This window comes from Polistes canadensis, unplaced genomic scaffold (assembly GCF_001313835.1).
Source record: "Polistes canadensis isolate GaletaPanama2010 unplaced genomic scaffold, ASM131383v1 scaffold_17, whole genome shotgun sequence".
NCBI lineage: Eukaryota > Metazoa > Arthropoda > Insecta > Hymenoptera > Vespidae > Polistes > Polistes canadensis.
Genome location: NW_014569564.1, coordinates 578,803 through 603,257, shown reverse-complemented (window position 1 = coordinate 603,257; position 24,455 = coordinate 578,803). Strand labels below are relative to the sequence as shown.

General features: G+C 27.5%; 1 protein-coding gene across 1 annotated transcript; it reads right to left on the bottom strand.

The window, feature by feature from the left end:
* Positions 1-269: 269 nt before the first annotated feature.
* LOC106793686 (allatostatins) lies at positions 270-15,009 on the bottom strand (the record flags this gene model as incomplete). The annotated part of the gene is given in 3 exon segments (XM_014760826.1): positions 270-537; positions 14,408-14,458; positions 14,914-15,009. A coding segment is annotated over 1 exon segment (246 nt), but the record flags the coding sequence as incomplete, so codon positions are not given.
* Between the last annotated feature and the right edge of the window lie 9,446 nt (positions 15,010-24,455).

Genomic DNA, 24,455 nt, shown 5'->3' with positions numbered 1-24,455 from the left:
CACGAATAATATAATATTTTAGGATCATTAAACATTTCAATTGATATATTATGAATATATTTAATTGGAGAAAAAAAAGTATTTTGGTTATATGTAATATATTGTAATAAAATTTAAAAGTAAGAATATATTATCTAATAAAAATTGTATACTGAATTAATAAAATTGCGCGAATAATCATGAAAAATATATATTTATAATAATTAATTTTTTGTAAATAATTTCTCAATGATATATATTTTGCATTAAATAAAATAATGAAACGTTACCTTGCCATCGCTAGCATCAGCCCATCGTTTTCCAAGACCAAAATTATAAACCGGTAACCTTTTATATTCGGAAACATAGGTATATGCCCTTTTCTCTGGTGGTTCATCGAAAACCAGATCCGATATCGCTTGACTGAGACGTTGGGTGTGAGTGGACGAAGAGGAAGAAGAAGGTTCTTCCATTGCAAGAACAGTTCCCTCGAGAATAGCGAACATTATGAATACGATCACATTCAACGTCATCATCTTTTCTCTCTTGAAGACAATACTGTAAAACAGAAGATACATAAGAGATATCGATATCGATTTTCTACGGAAGACTTTAACCAACTTATGTGGAAACCTAAAGTTTACCATCGTGTATGGTAAATTGAATCAATCGTATAAGTATTATACCTGTCAAGTATACTATTTTAAAAAAGAATTAAATGTTTAAATGGAAAAATGATATCTTAAATTAATTACATACGAGATGAAATTGTTTTAATAATTAAATCCAAATAACGTTTATATGAATTATATATGTTTTTAATTTTTTTTTTTTAGATATTTAAATATTACACATAATATAATTTAATTTATTATTAAATATATTTATGCGCCATTAGAATTATTTATGATGACACAAGTTCAATTATAATAGTAAAAAGTAATAGTCAATTGAAATTGATATGTGTCATATCTTTTTGTTATTATAATAATAAATTATCGGGGGGGGGGGCCTATTTTATTCGTTTATAATGAAAATTATTAAGAAGTATAGATTTATATTTGTTAAAAAAAAAAACAATAAATTCGTTCGAAAAAGTGTTAACATTTCGTCAACTCTCTTTGGAAGATTACGAAGGAAAATTAATTATGGTAAAAAATCGCGTCGGTCTGTCAAACTTGTTATTTACGATAAAAAACAAAAAGAAATGAATAAAATAGATTTGATATAAAATATAATAAAGGAATAAATACGTTTTTGAAAAATTGATGACCGATCGAATCGTCGCACGAATCAAAAAAACAAAACAAATCTTCTAACAGTCACCTATCTTTTCAAAAGCACACTATGTTTATGCCTATTTCATTATAATGTTTCCTATTTTACTTCGAGATGTCAACACATAAGAGACAGTTACAATTCGGCCTTCCTATTGTACACAAGTCGGATTCAACGCGTGGTACGTAACAATATATTATTCGTTTTAATATTACACAACAATAGTTTACTAATTATTTATAATTATTCATCGTTTTAATTATTATCGTTCGTTCATCAAATTTAATTACCTTTCTCTCACCGTTATCTATTAAATTAGTTGTCAAATCAAATGTGAATTGTTTTTTCTTACACGTATTAATCACAATAATTATTAACCCTTTGCAAAATCAATTGAAGAAACAAAGAATAATAGAACAACATGTAAATAAGCATCTAACAATAAGCCAAATTAAAATCGTAATTAAATTAAAGAGGTAAAGTTTTTTGTTATATAAAACACTTGTAACAATGTTCGTCATTCCTTTTTTTTAATCCATTTTATGCATTAATTTTGTACATAACATAAATTGATATTTTAATTATCTAAATTATTAATCTTTAAAATATTTCTTATAGAAAAAAGTATCCCGAGGATTAACATAAAAAGAAATTAAACTGTTCCAACGTGAACAAATAATTTTTAATTATCATTTTATTATCGTTATCATAAAACAAAAGAAAATATAGCTTAAAAATGTCTTATTTTTGAAAAGGATACTTTCGTAAAAAATTCTATCGCAAGTTTCCCCCGTTAATAGATGTATTTATGAATATGTAGTATGTGTGTAATATGTATGTATGTATTATGAAGCTATGTAGTAAATATGGACATTACAGTATCTCAAACTTCTATGAATATTAAAAGTTTCTGCGACATCGATGATAGGTACGAGATTGTCGTTTCAAAGCCAAACTAGTTTCTCTGTTAGCTTCTGGGATACTTTCGTTGGATATTGCTCTTACTTCAACACATATGTGTGCGTGTCTGTGTGTGTTTATGAGACGTGTCGAATATTCTTAACTAAATTTCAGCTTATCCCTAGAATATAGAGAATCGCATTACGCATTTCTGAAAGTTCGACGAATTAGGTCGCCCAACGAAATTGTACGTCGCATTAAACGTAAATCGTATTGTCAAATATTTATTTGATGATTTTCGAATTAATCTTTGAATTCACGAAAACGTTGATATTTTTAAATCTTACCATTAATTAACTCCTTATTTCATTCGCGACCCAACGAGTTGCAACATTTTCTATTCTCTTTGAAATTAGTCATGCAAAAATATATATATATATATTTATACTTGGAAACGAATTAGAGAGAGAAGTTTCAATTAATTATACGGGTTAAAGAAACTAACTGAAATGAAATAAATATGTAAACTAAATGATCGGATGCAAATTTCTTCCTTCGTCGTTGTAAGTTAATTAGAATTTTAAGAGTTCGCGTATTTAGAAAATTCGATTATTGTTTACGTTTAATTTACATGAAAAATAAATAAGAATAATAAATAAATAAGAATAATAAATAAATAATATATTCCACGTTTCTCTCTCGTGTGTTGCTCAAGTTTCATTTTCTCGTCGTTAAAATATATTTTTTACGTGCTAACGAGCAGCATGAATCATTCAAGCAACGCGTCTTACGTTTTTATTTCTTTAATTTAATCTTTTTTAATTCCTTTAACGAGAACGAAATTATAATACAAGAAGAATTAGTTCAAGACAAAAATTACAATGTATTATACTTTTCATTTCGAATGTAATAAATCTTCAATTACGGCAGGTTAAAATAATTTACCCAAAACTGCCTTTCATTCCGAAAGAATACTCGTCAAATTATTTTTACCATTCGACATACCAACTTTTGAGAAAACATTTGTACTATTAAACCGATAACGAAACAAATTGACTTATTTATGAACATCAGGCAAACTTATTTATAATTATTTTATAATCGTTTCAATTTTAAAAGTAACGAGGAAACCTAATTGTTCTCATTAATCAAATATTACAATAGAGTAGTATTACGAGAACTATAATATAACCAGAGTACATAGACTATTATGCAGTTGTTTCGTAATCAGAAGGACAAAGCGAATCAGAGTAATACTAAGCTTAAAAGCTTTGGTGGTTGGTGAACCAATGAAAGAGAAAGTGAGAAGGACAGACAGACAAACAGACAGACAAATAGATGAAGAGAGAAGATGAGATGAAACCAGAGATTGGGCAATGGTTAACCCCGAATCTATTGAGTGGTAAAACCTAAATCCCCATTGGGAAGATCCTTCAATATTTGACCCTGAATCTCAGCGAATGAAGATATCCTCCTTTTCGGTTTGTCCGATCACGTGACCTCCCTGACCCACTGCAGGCTTAACCTCAAATCCAAGAAACGAATACGTGGGCTAAACCTTTGACTAGATAAGAATTATTTCCTGAAAAGTCGATCCTCTTATTTATTATTTTTTTTCCTTCCTTCCTTCCTTCCTTCTCCTTCCTTTTATTTTTTATTATTTTACTCCTTTTCTTTTTTTTCTTTTTCGATCTTATTTCCTCATATATTTCATTCTTTTTAGTATTATATTTGATATTATCTTCTGTTTTGTTAAAAAATATCAAATAACATTTCACTCTTTTATACAGTTTTTGAAGATATTATTATTCTTTCCTTTTTTTTTGCAGATTTAATAGATCATCGGCAAAATTATGTGTTCATCGCAACTAGGTTTAATCCTTATTAATTTTTGAACGTGAATACTCGTAACGACGGTATTGTTTATTGTTAAAAAATAATTTAATTATAAATTTCACACGTAAATATAAATATAAAAAATAAATGTAAAGTGTGTGTGTGTGTCTCGAATTAATAAGAATTGCAAAATATATTTTTTGAGAATATTAAATAAAATTGTAAAAAAATTGTAGAAAAAAAAAGAAATATTTTGACGCAAAAGGGGAAAGAAAATATCGTTGATAAGAACGAATGACGATTGGGAATGCATGAAGGTAGAAAATTTAGTTTCTCGCGTGTAACATTATCTCGACATTCAATACTAAAGTTGCTCTCGAACTTTTATGAGACGAGAGATTACGAAATGATGTTTGCTGAGAAAATAAGGGTGAGAAAAAAGTGTATGTATGTGTGTGTGTATATCTGTCGTTACTTCGTCACAACCCTCGTTAAACGTGAACATCGTCGAGTTTATCGTGTAGAATAACGAGCTAGAATTGCGTCCTGAATTCGACTGTGAAAAATCGTTTTCAAACGACGTGATTATTCTTTATACCGATATATTTTTTTTTTAAGGGATGTAAGCGAGCGCAAAGATCTTAACTTCGTACGTTTTCATACGAGGGTTCTTACAAATTTTCACGATTGTCAAAGGGATCGGAAAAAAAAGAATTCGTTTTTCTCGCTAAAGTGAAAAAAGAAGAAGAGAAGAAGACCAAATCGTAAAAGTAACGTTAAACGAACTCTATAGAATTTTATTCGTTTTTTTTTCTTTTTATATTGAACCTTTGGAACAAGATATTTATGCAACGTTATTCGGTTTGATATAAAATACAATTGGTTTCCAATAAAAAAAAAAAAAAAAAAAAAAAATACTGGTATTATTTATTATATATTATATAATATATAGAGTTTTTTCTATAGAAGAAAAACAAAAAATACTGATATTATTTTTTTAATCGTTGCTAATATTTTATTCGTAATAAATTGAATATAATCTCTCGCAATAAAAGTGTATTATTGAAATATTATTTATTATATATTTTATAAGAATACGCAGAGATTATTATCCGTTCGAACGTTCGCACACAAATGAATGTTAATATTTTATTAACGAGTTGTTTTTTAATCTTCATTTATTCAACCGACAAATTCTCTGCAAGAGATTTCAACGTTGCAAGAACCGACTTTAATTTGATTCGAATCTTATTCGCAATATTCACGTTCTTGACGTCTAAATAACCTTTCGAGGTTGTTTAAATAGAAAAAGAAAAGGAAAAAACATGGTTGACCGAACGATGAAAGAAAAAGAAAAAAAAAAAACCATGAGATAATAAAGTCTTTTTCGGTCTAATCGAGAAAAGTGGTTGTTCGAGAAGATTGCATCACCAAAAGTGGTAATTACTACGAAATTTGTCATCGTAAAAAGGAGTGCTTGTGAAAGTGAAGAGTAGATCCTTACTCTCTCTAGGAAATCACTCACCAGGTCCTTCACACAAGATGAGGATATCTCATCAGGTTAAGAAAACGTGAGTCATTTCCTTTCGAATATATATATTTTCCTTTTTTCTTACCCCAAAGGAAAATGAAATTTCGTTTCCTTCTCACGCCTTGCAACCCCATGAATTTCTTTTCTATTCTTTTCTTTTTCTATGTGTATATATGCGTGTATGTGTGTATTTCTTTCTATCTTTTATTGCGATAAAGTAGCCAACAAGATTACACATAGTATAACCCTTATCGATTATAATAAAATTAATCTACACTGTTGTGGGATCTTTTATTTTAGGATTTTTTTGATTAGGATCAAATGCGATTATGGTAATGTAAAATCATTTGATAATATATAATATCTCTTCGTTTCTTATTTCACTTTTATTATTCTCCTTGTTCTAGATTCATCTTATTATCAATTTCATTAGCTTGTATTATTGTTCATCCCTCTCTCTCTCTCTCTCTCTCTCTTTCTATCTTTTTTTTTTTTTTTTTCATCTCGAAGTTCTTTGATCGCGAAACACAACGTGTATATACAGCTTATGAATCTTTCATAACGAGTCTCTTTAACTATCTATCTTAGTACTTTGACGTTATCTTCTATTTTTAGATTCTTCACTTGTAATAGAATATGTAATATCTTTAATATCTTTCTATGAGGAATCGTATTATTTTCATTATCAATATATTTTTATATATCATACCTCGGTTATTTCATAAATCGTTAAATTTAAACACGTGTTTTAAACGCGATTTATAAATACTAAGTACAGTTTTATTATTTAAAGAAAATATAAGAATGTATGTCTTTGTAAAATAATATATAAGAGACTCTGAACTTCAACAATCGAGTTGCTGAAGAAGTTCCGATGAAGGGACGAAACGTTCAATAAGATCGAAATATAACGTTCTAAATTCTTACCCTGTCAAACTTCCCCCTGCGATACATTTATTAATTTTTTTCTTTTTAGACGTGATCAACAACTAATCGAATATATTATAATATTATATTTATTTATTATTACAATAATATTTTGTTTTCAAATCATTGAAAATTAAGTATACCATTCGTCATAGAATAATGAATTATTGTAAATATATAATTTGAACAGAAAACAAAAACTAACATAAGATCGTATTCAATGGAATATATCTAAACGTTGAAAGAATATTTATCATTATGTTAAACTCGCATAACTGCATGTGTATTATACATAGATTGAAGGAAAAAACAAGATAGTATTTCAACCGATGCCTTACAAGTATCAGAAAATCCCTGTGACCCACAACGATTGAGTTATTACGATATATAACACATCTGTTACTTACATACGACCCTAAATCACGTGCACGTTAGCCACGTGTTGTCAAGTATATATACTTTTTCTCTAAATACACATATTTCAGGGTTATACCGTAAAATGTTGGCCATAATAATACGTGAACAAATTTTTAAACGAGAAAATAATCCTGCTTGTTTGTTTATAATAAACAATTTTCTTTACTTTAAGTATAGTTGGATCAAAAAGAAAAAAACTATTACTCTATCGTCAGAGTTAAATTCGAAAAATATTATACAATTTAATTTGTGATGAAAATAATATAATGTAAAATATATTTCTAAAAATAATTATATTACTTTATAGAAAAATTCACATTTATCTTATTGTTAGTGTAATTAATATCATTAAACAATAACTTTAATTTCTTATATAGTATAAAAACAACATTATATTTAATATGTGTGTGTGTGTGTGTGTGGGTGCGTAAGTATTTATGTAATATGTAATATTTCGTTCCATTATTTTTTTTACTCTATTATCACATTTTTTGAAATTGATCACTATATGTTTTATGAAATGGTATAACGATGTCATCTTTGTTTCCCTTTTAATATTTTTTCTTTTCTCTTCCTTTCATTTTCTTTTATAGAATATTATCGAAGAAAAAGAAACAACAACAACAACAAAGATCCAATGATTAGCCACGTAATGATGCCGATTTTTGCATACTATTTCCATACCTTATCTCCCATTTATGTTTTTATTATAATATACACATTTATGAACGTCGTTATCATAACCGTTAGAATACACAATACAGAACACTTCGACGTGATTCGAAATGTTTATTCAACGCGCAGGTAACGATGTTGATTAAGTAATTTATGATTATAATTTTAACAGGTAAAAGTAGACTTATATTCTGATTATGAAGTTTAGATTTTCGACAATTAATTTGTTAACACTTTTTTTAATCCATTAACCGTGATTAACGAGTATACATATATCGTTATACGGGAAAAAAGTGGTTAACCATTTGTTACTTAAATTGCAATTTTAATAAAAACTATAATGTAAATATATATGTATGTATATGTATTCGTAAGTTGTTAGACGTTTAAAATATTTCCATAAACCAAGACGAAATAAAACAGAAAAGAAAGAAAAGGAATATTAATAATTATTAGAAAAAAAAAAATACTGCATATTGAATATAATACGAAAGAAATAATACAAACTTGACTAACTAAACCAAAAGTAAAATAACAATAGTTGAAAAAAAAACCAAGCTTCTGCTATTCATTAAAATTCTTTTGTCAGAGAGGATTTTAATAATATTCAATATTTTTATATTTCTTTAAAGGACTATCAATCGTTATTCTTATTGTTATGCATATTTTTTGCTCTTATGAAGTCTACTAAAATCAATATACTTTACGTGAAATCTTCATAACTTTGCTTTTTTCTTTTTTTTTTTCATTATTATTACTTTCCTTTTCTTCTCTTTCTTTATACAAAAATATTTAAAAGAATAAAAATATATATATATATTTCTCTTACGTTCGGCTTCTTCCTATTTTTCTTGCATACTAATGTAGTTTAAAAAAAAATAAAAAAAATAGAGAGAGAGAGAGAAATAAAAAAAAATGAGGGGAAAATGATTTATGTTCTTTAATAATATTACGAAACGCTTTGAAGATATAAAAAAAAGTGGTTGGTAAAGAAAAGGTTCATTTTAGTTTGCAATCACCCCCTTGCACCCCCCACCCACCCCGATTTTGTTCTCTCGTTGTAAATCGATCCTTCATCATCAGTCTACCATCGGATACTCTTTCTTTTACTCTTTCTCTTTCGTTGACAATTTTAATGGCGTCTTTTGATATTCATATGCAAATCTTACATATATATTTATATTCGTTACTACTATTTAATATTTATCTCTCTTTGAATATTATCAAGCGCTTATTCGAATAAATATAATTCGTTCGAATGTGTGAATAGACATTACGTGAAAAAAAAAACAGAAAGAAGATAATTTTTTTAGAGAACAAAAAAAAAAGAAATGATTATGATACGTCAGCAAAAGAATATTCAATTAATATATTATTATTATTATTATTGTATGAAAGGTTCTTTAAGGATGATGATGATGGTGATGATGATGATTATATAAAAAAAATGTTCTATTTCACGATCCTTACATTAGTCTTTTCTATGAATTATTGGATGATATCATCGATCAGTGAATACAATTCTTTCCAATATATTTTTTCGATTTTACTCTGACATCATATCTCGGATTATTACGATTCAGCAGAAAAGGAAAATCATGTTCGAGTATAATTCAACGTCATGAAACGATATTCTTTCTATTTCAATTCATCTATTCTTCTTACGACTTATATTCATTTTTTTGCTTCCAACGGAATTCTAATTTTTAAAGGATTTTTCTTTAAACAAACATTTCTTTCCTCGAATGGTTCGTCTTCTTCTTCTTTTTGTTTTGTATCGTTCATTGATTATCAAAATTACATTAAAGATTTGTTTTCTTTTTAAATATTATTCACATGATCGCAATCTTTCATTGACTTTCACTTTATAGGATAAAAAATCTCATTGGAAAACAAAAAAAATTATAAAAAAAAGAAGAAAAATTAATTTATTACTCTAATCGCGACCGTAAAACTTTGACACCTAAAATCCAATTAATTGTTTTTATCTTTATAATTTTATCCTAACGAAATCTTAAATAAAATTAAAATTAAACTCGGGTACGACGAAGAAAATATGATGACGAAATTGCAATTTCTACGAATCTGCCAATTAAGGTAGTTCGTCGTTTTCCTATTGGCCCGAAAAACGTTTTCCTCTCTTATCTTCCTCTCAATTACCAGGTATACCAAGTTAGAAAAGGAAAGAGTATTAACCATCTCGCCTACGCATTTCACTTTTCTCCTCATCTATAGCAACTACGTTGATCATTTCCACCATTTCCGTATTTCTTATATACGTTTCGTTTCCAATTTTCAATCAGAAATATTTTACCTTGACTCTCGTGTGTGTTATCTTCGTTTAAAATAAAAATCTATATTAAATTCAATCATCTCGAATCGTAGATAATTTCTTACATCCGACATCTTTGTACAATATTTATTTAACTAATAATACGTATAAGATTTAATTAGAGATTATTATTTTGGAAAAATAAACTAAAAACAAAAAAATATATATTTTATATATGCTATATAATTATTCACTATCTTGCATAATTTCGATTAAATTTTATTATATTGAACATTTTTTTTCAAATCATTATTTTAATACGATATCAATGTGTTAGTTTGTATAATATAATGTTAGATCAATAATCATTAATTAAAAGATCGTTGTTTTTTTTTTTGTATTTACTAAGATTCAGGATGATTCGTGAGAAAATAGATTACATTGTTGTTATAGTTGATTTTATTGAAAGATGATGACAAAGTGGTTATATATGTTTGATGGTAAATACTTCCTTAGTCACGGAAATGAGATTAACGTCAAATCGATATTCCTCTTTCAAGATGCGGAAGCATCTCTTCTGGTGTGAAATGAAACCTTGTTAATACATCCTCTTAATGCGCTTATGTTTACCCATCTTGTTTTCTTGTCTTTATACGGAAATAATCGTATACGTCTTGCGAAAATATACTATATACAACAAAAGTGATTGGCTTTTCAAAAAAAGCTAAGTTATATTTAATTATATCGATTATTACGAGCTTTAGGCAAACTTTTTTAACAAATTATTCTTTCATTAAAAGTATTTTAATCGTAAAACGCGTTAGCTTCTATCTTTTGTTTTTTTCTTATTTTTATATATTCGTTCTTCGTTATTATTATTATTATTATACGTTTTTTAATAGGACGTCTTTGACCACTACGTTAATAAAATATGAATTCGTTGCAATGTTTAAAAATTAAAGAAAAATAAATAGAGAAAAAAATTGTTCCTAGCTATAAATTGATATAATTAACAAAATAAAAGCGAAGGCGAAAGGTTTGAAATATTATGTCCGAACGTCATTTAAAATGCAAAATAAATAAATGAAAAATAAATTAGTATTATTTTTGTCGACAATAATAAAATCAGATCCACATACGCACACTCGCGTTGTTTAATTAATTATTATTTATGTTGAAATATTTTTCACTTGAAAATTAATTTCAAGCCTTTTATCGCAAAAATTTACGAAGATGTTTTCATGGATTTAATTAAAAGAAGATCCTCCCCCTTATTCGTATGGTTACTAGTAACCGCAAGTTTTAAAATGAACTCGACTAGGTATTTAATTGAAAATTCCTCGTTTCGAATTAAATAATAGCAAACGAATAAATTACAGCTAATACAGTAACATTTTTTCTTTTTTTTTTTTTTTCAGAGAGAGAAACAAGGCAAGAAAAAGAAAAAAAAAGTATCAAAATTAACATAGATTATACAAGTAATATTATCAAATACGGTATTAAAGTAATAAAATAATGAGAATGACAAATTCGACGAACATTTTAATTTAATAATAGTTTTTTAAATGAGTATTAATTAAATATATGTCAAGTTTAAGGTATTCAATATATTACCGTATCAAATCCGATCATTTCTCATCGTGAATAGAAACAATATATAATATTTGCATAATACGTGACAATCGTTTAAAAAATAGACAATTTATTTGGTAATATTAATTAGAACATTTTTAACATTTTTTTAATCTAGAAAATTCTATATATTCTGTTCTAATATTTTCTAATCGACACAGTAATAAATTTCATTAAAAAGAAATAAGAAATAAATAAATATACTCTACGAATTATTAATTATTATCTAAACGCGTAAAAGTGTCAAAACAAATTAACGGACAAACGTAGTTTGCTAGCAATGTCATTTTCGTTTCATTTTACATTAGTTTCACATTAACAATATTCTCATATAATATAATTATTCGTTGGTCATTTCGTATTATCGAAAAATTAACAAATCATAATATAACAAATTTCAACAATCGTTATTTTCCATCTATAACATTCATCGAATTTGATTATCGTAATAATAAAGGATCATTGTTCATTGTATTAAACTTTAACAAATGTTTATATTTAACAAATTTACATATATTATACAAAAGTTAATTCCTTTTTGGTTTCTAGTTGCGTTAATATAATATACACAGTAAACGTGTAACATAATCACAAAGTAAAGGAAATAGCGCAAGTGACGATGAGAATTACGTACGAAGAAAATTTCATTTTGAATAGTAAAACATTTTGAAATGCGTCGTTTCAAGAATAGCTTGCTAATGACTCGAGGACATTAGAAACACGAGTCGAATTTACGCGTACCAAATGTTTCGCGAAAACTTACTTAAACCAATAAACGAACGAACGAACGAACGTTGATGACACATTTCATAATTTATATTTAAAGGCAAATACGCAAATAATAAAAAAAAAAAAACAAACGGGTTGGTTTGAAGATAATCATTCGAAAATATTGTTTCACAGTTTCAGAACAAGCTTCGTATAATAATCGGCAAGTTTAATAATCCTTCTTCTACTTTCTTTTTTCCACAATTTACTTTTTTTCCTCCCCTTTTTTCCCCTCTTTTCTTTTTATTACTTTTTTTACAAAACACTCACTCGTTTTATCTTTTTTTTGGATATAAATACCTCAGACTATACTATACGAAAAAGCAGCAATAATAGCAGTCAAGAGCGATTATTAAGCCAGTACTTATGAACCTGTTCCTTTATGAAAGTCGGCGGTACCTTTTGTAACTTTATAACTTTCTTAACAAGGTATGTATTTTAAAATGGAAATATTGTCATAAAAGATGGTACAAAGAATAAACGTAGGATGCGAAAGGGGTATAACAAATTAGATCGTAATAAATATTAAAAAGCATCAATTTTCATCATTATCTCTTTTTCTTTTTTATTATTTTTTCTTTTAATCCATTATATTATATTTAAGTTTCTTCTCTTTGATCCGATAAAAGATGATATATTTTTTTAAAAATTGCGGTATTAAACTAATATCATTATGATCAATAATTAATTTTGTAAAAACGAAAAAAACATTAAATTAAGAGTGTAACGTGATAATAATTAATTTTCTATTTGATAAACGCGTAATGAACAGAAAGAAAAAAAAAGTCATAATAGAAACGTATCACGTAAAAAGGGTTTGATAAAATATTAATAATAAATGTAAACACAAGGGATGAGGATAGTTTCATTGAAATTATTTGACGAAGTAACTTATCTTCGTACAGCTATTAACAAATATATGTTTTTACTCGAGCATAGTCATAAAGTGTTCACCTGTTGCTGTCGTATTTCTCTAATAAGAACGTTCGTAGTCAGAATACATGACACGGTTGAATTATGTTAGAATCGTAACAGAAATTTGAGTAGTTAGATATAACTTGTTTAATTAGATTCGTAACTTTCAACTAAGAATTACGCGAGATTAAATAATTGTTTTTTTCTTATTTTCTCATTACGATTAAATTTCATAATATTTATTGCAAACATTTAACGCGACGTTTTATTTAAATATTGTTTTTCAATTTGTTGTAAATATATATTAAAAATACTCATATTTATTGATTGTCCTATAGAAAATTTTACGCGCAAGAATATTTTTCTTTTATTATTATTTTATTTGCGACGTGTGATGTTTCATACGTAATTATATTTTATTTGTACGAGAAAATTTGTAGCGACGGTCACAAAATTTTTTCACAAGTGGACGTTTCTTCGAAATTTCAAAATAAAGTTTTGTTGAAAAAGAAAATACATTATAGACATTTTCGTTTAAATATTATGCCGATAATTGGTAACGGTGGATTAATGATAAGTCAAAAAGTTAGAACCAAAAAAAAACAATACATATTATAATTTATCATTCGATTCGAATGATTTGTATTATAAAATAAATCATAAGATAAATTGTATGATATTTTTTGTTTTTAGGTACATACGAATTACATCAACCTAAATACGTTGTTCTTTCAAGATCATTCAAATTTATTTATTGAAATTTAAAACCTTACTTTCTTTAAACATTTTCACAATTTAATTTGTCAAAATACTATAGTTAAAATAATTAAAAATAAAATAATATTAAATTCTATATATGCAATATATAGGAGGTGCAGAAAGAAATGAAACTGTAGTATATAGTAAAAAGTAATTATATTATCATAAAAAAAAAGAACGATAATATTAAAAAATTAGCATAAATTTTTCCCGAGTGTTTAACTATTGATCGATTTTAATGTATTTTTCTATAAAACTTCTTTTTTATGTTGGGTGAGGTGGAGGGTGGTAATTTACAATTTGATTGACTTAAACAAAACATTGAAAACTCATGTAACAGAAGGATTACTGTTAAATCAACAAAACTCTCTTTCGTCTGTCGTTTGAAAAGATGAAAAAAAAAGCAAAAGAAACAGAAGAAGCCGCGGACAAAAGAAAAGAAAGAAGAAAAGAAAAAAAGAAAAAAAGAAAGCAAGAAGAACAGATAAACCGAGAGGTAGCTTATTGAATCTGCTCACCTGTTGCTGGAAGAAAACTTGACGCTGGGAATTGGGCAGGTGCACGTTTAGCTGTTAGTACCACCACCGACAAAATAAAAAAAGATAAAGATAGATAGATAGATAGATAAATAGATATAGATAGAAAAATGGAAGATTCAAATTCTTTAGTTCCGCACTTGTCCAAGATTTGTACATATATAAATATACATAATATAAACTTATTATTTAAATTAAAAATTAACAAATAAAAAACAAAAATTCGAAGATTGCAATGGGGGAGTGGGGGGAAGGGGGTAGAAAAATTAGACGGAGATTTTTCTGGTAAAAAACAAAATAGAAAAAAAATAGAAAAATAAAATTACGATGAAACTTATCACGACACGATTCGATGCAATGCGAGAAGATAGCGGGGTGGGGTGGGGGGTGGGAGGGCGATTCGTTGGATTTTTTCTAATTCGTTCTTTTTTTCCTTTCGATTTTTTTCTTTTCTTTTGTCGAACCTTTGTGATGTTGTTCGTTCGTACCTCCAAAAAAAATGAGATCCTCTCGAAGTTAAATAGGAGCACACAACACGAGCGTACTGTCTCTACGCGGGAATGAAATGACGACGTCGGCGTCGCGACGCCACCCTTTTATAAGTGTATTCGTGCCCACACGCCACCCGTTTGTACGCGTGTGTATGCGCGCGCGCGCTTTTCCTATCTCATTCTATCTCTCTCTATCTATCTTTTTCTCTCTCTCTCTCTTTCTTTCTTTCTTACCATCATTACACTCCAACCATCCGTCTCTTTCGAAATTTTACTTTCGCCCACCCTCAGCCTCTCCCCCTTTTACCATTTCCCTTTTCCTTTTCCTTTCCCTGTCATCCTTCTTCCTTTCATCAATTTTATTCACTTTTTTATACTTTTGTTGTATTTTCTTCTCTCCTTTTGTTTTTTATCCTTTCCACAATTCTACTGTTTTTTTCCTTATAATTTTGTTTTCCAAATTTACTCTTTTTCATATTCTCCTTTTGTTTTCTTTCGTTGGCCCTTTTTTTATTTTTGATGAATCTTATTATCGTTTTCTTTTTTTTTCCCCATCGTTCAAATTTGTCTTCCCTAACGCGACCAATCTTTCTCTTACATTTAATGAAATTTTACTGCAAATCTGTCTCTCTATATTTGTAAATATTATTTTCCTTTCTCTCTCTCTTTTACTCTCTTTTTTTTTTTACGTTTTCTCGATCATTTAATATATTTCCTTAATTATTTTGTTGGTAACTTATTTTTAATTGATTTTCTCAGCGACATAAGTAAATGGAATTTTCGTATCTTTCTGTCGTACATTGGCTGTTGTTTCTTTTGTTTCATCTTTCGTTTACTCACCTTAACCCCTTCTTAGCCCCTTTCTCCCGAAACTACCACACAAGCAATCTGTTTCACGTTTACGAAACTACCGGTGATTTTTCCTCATACTCGTTTTTTTTACCTTCTTTTCTTTTTTTATTAAATTATAATTATGAGTAAAGGAGACTGCTTTTCCGTAACTCATAGTTTTCTTACGTTTAAATACGAAAAAGGGTCTGATTAATTTTTCTTTTTTTGGAGGGGAATAAAAAAATGTTCGTTTCATTTCCTTTGGTTCTTAATTATACGCAGTAAGAGATGCAATCAAAAAAATATAAATGTATAAATATTTTTGTAATTTTTACAACTAGTAAAAATTGCATCGAAGATATGTAAAAATGTATTTAACTTTTACCACGATGAAAATTGCATTTTCTTATTTTCGACAAATTTTTTATTCTAATTTTTCTTTCGCACGACTAAGAGTAATGAACGTAAATTTAATAGAAATATTTTCTCTCTCGGAAAATTTTTTAAATAATCTATATTTCAGTTAGGCGATCTTACAAACTTATGAATCGTCAATATTTTAAATAATTTATAACAAATATAATTTTACATTACGAATATATATTATTGAATTCTAAATAATCATAGAATCATGTTTACGAGTTTTTAGTATTTTAATTAAAAATAAAAACGTAATCTGTCGATCAAAAAATTTTCGAATATCTTAAACTGAATTTGAATAATAAATTACCCTCTTTTATATAAAGCTTAATTCGAATTAAAAATTTAAAAGTAAATACGATTTTTTAATAACTAAATAGAATTATATCGATTTATGGATTTTAAATAAAATTAGTTAAATCGATTTACAACGGGTGAACAACAGCTTAAATTTACATATCACAAATAATGATAATTCGATATACATTATCCATTAAACGGATAACAAACGCATTATAAAATGCAGAAAAGATTAAAAGCCTCCTTATTGTAAAATATAAAAAATGATAAATAATAATGCGTAGGAGTGTTAAAATTTAAATGGATGCACCTCAACAAAATTTATAGCGATTATCATTTTACTCGTATATGGATAAATGATCGTTTTCGTTGATGGATGCTTGGGATTGGTCGGTCTGGTTAGAAGATTTTTCCGAAATTTCCATGAGATTTTTATAGTTTAAAAGTGCTCGTAAACGTAAGCTCGTGAACTTGTAGATATCCTTTATTATCCAAAGGTCCTTAGAAACTACGTCGTAAACTTACCTCGAACGATAAAAAAAAAGGAAAAAGTAAGGAAAAAAAAGGACAATCCTCTCGGATAGTCCTTGTTGGTTCTCTAGTGGTTTTCCTATTTTCTACGTATACCCGTTGCAACGTCGTCGTCGTCGTCGTACGTACGCTAATTTACATATATATAAGCAAGTACAAATTGGAAGTAGAAGTGCAATAGTTTCTAATAATAGATACTAGGTGTATTTCTGATGATTCTAGGGAATGTACGTATGCTAAAACTAGAATGTCTGTTAAATGTTAGCATCTATTTTCTAGAGGAATGCTAAGTGATTAATTTCAAAGTACAACTTGTTGTTTTTATAAATGAGTAAAGGTATCTAAATTATTTGTTACGTTTTCTTTATTTTTTTTTCTTACACGATCTCAGGTAAGAAATAGAGAAAAATAAAAAAGGTTTTTTCTTTCATAATTACGCGAAGATATTTAATTATTTGTGTGTTCGTTTGAAAAAAGGTGCGTTAAATTAATATTGAAACAATGTTACGGAAACAAATTTTTAATCGTAAAGAATCTCTTTCTTTTTAGTATACGAATGCAAACATTTAATTTTCTTTTCTAAATATACATCTATTAATTAAAATAATAATAATTAATTGAAACATGGTCGACCTATGTATTGACTAACGCCCATGTTTAATTAGAACTAGTAAAGTAAATCAACTGTAATAATTAATACATTATTATATTTTGTTACTTTTATTTTATTTTCGAACGATATGATTAAAATACTTTGATTCCCGTCCCCGTATATATATAATTTATTTCATCGAATACGATTTTACCTTTTTTTTTTGTAAAGTAAACGACGAGGACACGTGACAATTACAATATAATTAATATACTACGTACATATATATGTACGTGTAATATTAATTTTTACATATATAACAAATGAACTATACTATTTTATTCGTAATTCAACAAATTTTTCATTATCACATTTAATAACTTTGATAATCATCTTTGAAAAGATCAATACTATATGCAAATGCATATACGTAAATAAATACGTATATAATACATACGTTGGTAGTTTCTTGCATCATCTATAAACTCACCATTCTCTTGTTAGATTTCGATAAAAGAAAAGAAGTCAAGCGATTTAACAGTAAAATTTACCTTTGAACGAGGTACGCTGTTTGAACATGGTTCATTGGTTTTCTCTGATAACAGACAATACCATAGATATCAATTCTCTTTGTTCTCTCTCTTTTTCTAGATATTCATATATTATATATATATGTATCATTTATATCTTTTCTAAAAAGAGATATATATTTTACTTGCAAAACATATAGAAAAACCTTAAGTTAGGAATCACGAAGAAACATACTATTTATACAAGAAAAAGAGAGAGAGAGAGAGAGAGAGAGAGAAATAAATAAATAGATCTGTAAGATGAAAAAATAAAAAGAAAGATAGACTGGGGGAAAGAAAACGGAAACAATTTTTCTTTAGTACGATAGAGAAGAGAAATTTTTCAATTTTTTCTTTTGCTTTTTATTTTTATTTCATTTTTTTTTTTTTTGTTAATCAGTGTGGAACAAATACATCGTATACGTTTTCGCATACCAATTCTTATGTATTCTTATTTATTTTTCGTATGTAAGTATGTAAATTATTATCTGCGTAAGAGTACACCACCATTCCGATCTAAACTTTAGTATAAAGTTGGAAAGAGTTTTTTAACAGCCAGAGCACTTTCTCGTGAAAGTTTTCTTCGAAGAGCAACAGCGGTCATCCAATTCCGTTAAAAACACACCTTTGCCTTTTTCCTGAGTGATAAGAAAAAGACAGAGAAAAAGCGTGAAGGAGTGGGAGGTGGTTGGGGGTGGGTGGGGAAAAAAGAAGAAAATTCAGGTCGAGGTCTGGTACATTTATTTTATAGTATTTTTCAGTCAGTATCTTAATTGAACGCATACACACACTCACAACAGAACACGAATTTTTACTCGATAAATGTCTCATTTTTATTTTTCTTATTCTTTTTTTTCTAAAACAGATTGGATCGTGAGAAAAATGTCGCACAAAAAGTTTTTGAAATTTGATGGAATAGGTGTTAAATATTTTTATTTCTTAATTGTATACTCGTGTTCGTTAAAGTGGATTCTAAACAAATTGTAAGAACAAACGTAATTCGAGTATAGTAGAAAGGTAAAGTGAAAAAAGGGAAAAAGTTTCTATGATACTACACGAATTTAACATTAAACATTATTACATCGATTCCATTATTTCGTTTGTTAATTAGAACTTACATTGTTTTAATTACTTGGTTTAATACTTGGATATATATATATATAAACTGCAGAACAAAAATGAAATAAATCATTTCTTCCTTTTTACAATACAAACAGTTACATATACGTTCCCATGCGATTTCATATGTTCCTACCGATATCGTAATTTTGAACTTACGTTAGTTCCTTTAAACGTCGTAAAAATTATACGAGTTTTAAAAACACTTGGGGAATAAGTAAATCGAAAAAGTTTCTTACCAATTTGTTACACAACTACATTTCTAATTCAAGTTATTTTTAACGAGTACATACATATTTCATTTGAATCGTATATAGTTTTTATTCTTTTATTTTTTAAAATGAAACGTTTTTCTTACGTGTCTTTATCGTGTACAAAAATTATTGTATAATAACGAGAAAAAAAAAATACTAGTACCTTGTCTTGTGTGAGATAACGTTAGAATAGAAGAAAAAAAAAGAAAAAGAACGGAATCGTCGTTAAGACTTTGGAAAAAGATCTCGTATAAAAAGAAATCGAAAAAGTCAACTCTCTTGAGAATGATACGTCTAGAAAAAAGGGTGGAAATAGAAGGGAAGGGTGAGGGGTTGGTAGGAAAGAGAAGAAATACTTGACCGGAAATTCTTCCCGTTAGCTCTTGGACAAAAATTTTTTTTCTATAGGAAAATGGTTATTTACTATCTCTTCTTTCGAATTTGAAATTCGTTTGGTTCTTTCCCCCTCCCATCACCGCCCTCCCCCGCCCGCCCGGCCATCCTTTCTTTCCAACGACGAATAAGGTGAATCAAGAAATAAAAAGAAAAAAAATAACTCTTCTCGATTTATTATCGTTATTTGTATTCATCGTGTTCGCGCACGTTTTCTTCGATTTATTATATATTATATAACATGTTTTATTAGAAAAATTATTCTTTCTGTTAGAAGAAGTGGATTGGGGCTCACTTTATCGATCCACGTTAATGAAATTCTAAGAAATGGAGAAATTAACTAACGGATACAGAGAGAGAAAGAGAGAGAGAGAGAGAGAGAGAGAGAGAGAGAGAGAAATAGTGAGAAAGAAAGGGAAAGGGAAAGGGAAAGGGAAATAGAAGAGAAGGAAAACTGAAATAACCGGAGAAAATTAACGACACCGAGATTCGTCGTCTTTCACTTGGATATTATAGAATTCTTCTTCGGTTGATTAAATCATTTCCGAGAGATATTTAAAGGATTAATTATTTCATTCAAGTTATAAGATTAATTATTTATTAACTAATCATATTGGTATTTTTTACTATTACCAGTATCAATACGTTTATGTATACTTTATTATTAGATATTATAATATATAAGTTAATACTATTATAATATAATATAGATATAAATTAATTGTAATATACTTTACATGTTTCTGCAGACATTTTAAAAATTGTTAAAAAGACAATTTACAAATAGTTTAAATTATTTTTATTTTCATTTGTTTGTATTTCTTTATTGTCATAAGAAAATAAAAAGAAGTAGTTCGAAAGATAAACAAATTATGAATAATTGTCTATACGAAATATTATCTATATAAGTTCTTAAACAAAGAACAAAAATGACGCGTAATAACACACACACCCACACACACAGATTGTAAATTAATTATATAATTTATTATTCCTACAAAAAAGAAGAGATTCCAATTGTACCAAAAGCGTTCAATTAATATATATATATAAGCCGTTTATTTTGAAAGTGGCATAAGTCACTTTTTCAAAAAAATCGAATTAATGGCAACACTAATTACAATTGAACGGTATCTTTTCATTTTAGAAAAAAAAGAAAAGAAAAAAATGAGACTTATGCCACTTTCAAAATAAACGGCTCATATATGTGTTAACACATACCAAATGGTGAAAGATCGAATATTTAGGTTTATTCTTGCACAATTATATTTCTTACATGCACCATGTGAATCTTAACATTCTCCAATTTCCGAAGGTAGCCGAAGATAGCCAGAGATAGCCGATAGTTTGGACCAAAGCAAATATTAGGCTGGGCAATATAGATGTTACCGTCATAGTCGGAAATCCGTCATGGCTAGTAATACCCCGGCATTGTCATCAATGCAACGCACCTTTTGACAAAGTCGGAAATGTATTCATATTTCTCACATTTCCTAGAAATTCTTCCTAGAATATACGATAAGGAAAAAAAGATACAAATTTTCCATGATAATCTCTATGAATATCGATTTAAACATAATATAATCTTCTCCTGCGATAAGTAACAATAAGCTCTACATAATAACACATCAACATTAACTAGGTTTCAATTTATAGAGGTACACATAGTATATAGCAAAACGCACAGTTTCAACACTCGCACATTGATCGTTTTAGCGTGTGTGGGTGGGAGCACTCACTAATACGACGTCTTTCTATCAGTTTGGCACGGCAATATATGTAGCCTCACCCAGGCACACATTTGTACAACGTTTACAATTAGTAGACAAAAGTGGGGAGGCTACAAAGTACTGCACAAAAAGGATACCGAAATAACAGGAAATACTTTATACTGTATTCTATCTCATTCTCTCGCAGGATAAATCCTATTGATGTATATGTTTGTCTCTTTTTAATATCGTTTCCTTATTTCCGTTTCATCGATTGCATTTCATTGAGTTTCAAATCACAACGATTTTCACTTAAAAAAAAAGAAAAAAAAAGAAAAAAAAATATTCTTTGTATTCTATTTTTGTCAGTAGGATATTATTAGCAACGTTGAGTATAATACACGATTGCAATAGTACGGAAATGTTGGAACTCGAGCTACCAGAAGAAACGCAAGGAAAATAGAGGGTGTAACAATACTAGGTCCGAGTGAATAGGGTTGGTAAATAAACGGTGGGCTCATATATTCTCTTCTCGAGCAAACGTATCGCTTTGAGTATAAGACGAACTTTTTTTTCCACCCCTCTTTCTTTTTTCTTTTTCCACCATCAATTTATACAACGTAGGCGTAAATCAACACTTTAATCTTCGACATAGTTTGCAATCGAATTGCTTGGATTTTTGTATTTCTCTCTTCGATTGACATGAGATACAAGTGCATGATCGTATTTATTTAACGTTATTGAAAGAAAAAAAGAAAAAACGAAATTTGATAATTAAAGTGATATCCATTAATTAAACGATCACTTTTAATTTGATTATAATTATCTCATTCGAAATATATTTGTAAATTTAAATTTTTCCATTTCTATTCATATACTTTTTTTACCAATATGTGTGTGTGTGTGTGTGTGTGTGTTTGTATTAAATTTCCGAATAAATAAAATCGAAACATGTATGCAATGGTTATTTGTTTGAAATGTGATTTATGTAAAAAAGAAAAACAGATTTATGAAGATTATTTCGATAGAAAAAATAATAATAATAATAATAATAATAATAATAAAACGCAATTCTTATGATAAATTCTCTACGAGATTTTCAGTTTATTATTATATCAACGAAATCAAAGTTTTTATCAAACTTTATTCTCATCGAATTTATGAACCATCATAATACCGCCGATATTATTCTATATACTCATAAAATACAAGATTGACTGAAATTGTTAAGGTGAAAGACCACAAAAATTTAATCAATTTATCTAGATTATTCTTTAGATTAATGTTATAAAAATCGTAAAAAAAAAAAAAACAAAACAAAACAAAAAATTACAAACTCAAGTAAATTTCGCGTACAATACGAAGAATAAATTGATTTATATATATATATATATAAAATGTAATAAATTTTCAAAATTGATTTCAAAATTGTGAAAACATATTGAAACATTTATTATATTCTATAGAATTGTATAGTAAACGTAATCTGATAGCCTTTGCGTTGGCCTATAATTTATGTTATGTATGTGACGATCATGCCATTGTTTGACGATTAACACACGATCCGTTCATTCTCACGAAGATATAAGTACAGCTTTTAATACTCACAAACATTAATATAAAGCTTCTCAATATCTATATATCTTTATCATATATATATATATATATTTATTACATCTTTCTTTATCTATCTATCTATCTATCTTTCTGTAACATACTGTTATTAAAAATCTTGTCGATATCAACGTAAATCAATGAGGGAAATGACATGAGGTATTATCTTTTTCCTCCTCGTTTTAATTATCCTTACGCGTTGACTAACATAAGTAATAAACCTTTCTTGGTCGTAAATCCACTGACAAGAACATCCGTTGCTTCTGACATATTGATTTTATCACTTTGAAAAGTGGTGTCCGGTTATTGCCGTGATAAACGATCGATCAGAACATTCGGTTCTTTTTTCTTATTTTTTTTTCTTTTCTTTTAATAAGTTTTCTCTTTTCTTATTTTTAATTCATTTTTGCATTTTTTTTTTTACTTCTACTCGTCCGTCGATGTTAACAACACGGGTATGCATTATTTACGAATAAAACGATTATAATTATATTATATTAACCTTTTTATTAACTTAAAGCAATTAATTCTAATTTTTATATTCCTATACATAATAAAAACACTTGGATAAATGTTTAAACATAACTTCTTATTATTTAAAATATATATTATTAATTATTATATTGTTATATTTATTTTTATTATAGTTAAGTAAAATAAATATCAATTATTTCGAATTTTGTGTTTTATAAAATTAATCGGTTTTCACAAAAGAAATGTAGAAATAAATTCTTGTAACAAAACCAAAAAAGAATTAGAAAATACGATAAGCTGAAAAGAATGTATATATATATACATATATATGTGAAATACTCAAAGAAATATATACACATATATGGTATATGTATTGATGCCTTGAATGCATTCAGATAGAATATTCATATATTTGTAATATTTGTACGTATTCCACTATTACTACTACAATAAATGCTTGCGGTATGTATTCTATATTTTCATCGATCTCTCGAGAATGATATGATTCATAATGTATTCCTCGTATCTATCTACGTATCCCATTGTTATTGGATAATACAAATACTCATATATCGTGTGTGTTAAATTTAACAGTTTATTCTATAAACACATATACGTTTACGTTATATATATAATATCTCATAGAAATACATGATATATATGATAAACGATATGTTCCTTTGATAAAAAGAGAGAGAATAATATAATAATTGTTCGAACCTCTGATTTTTTT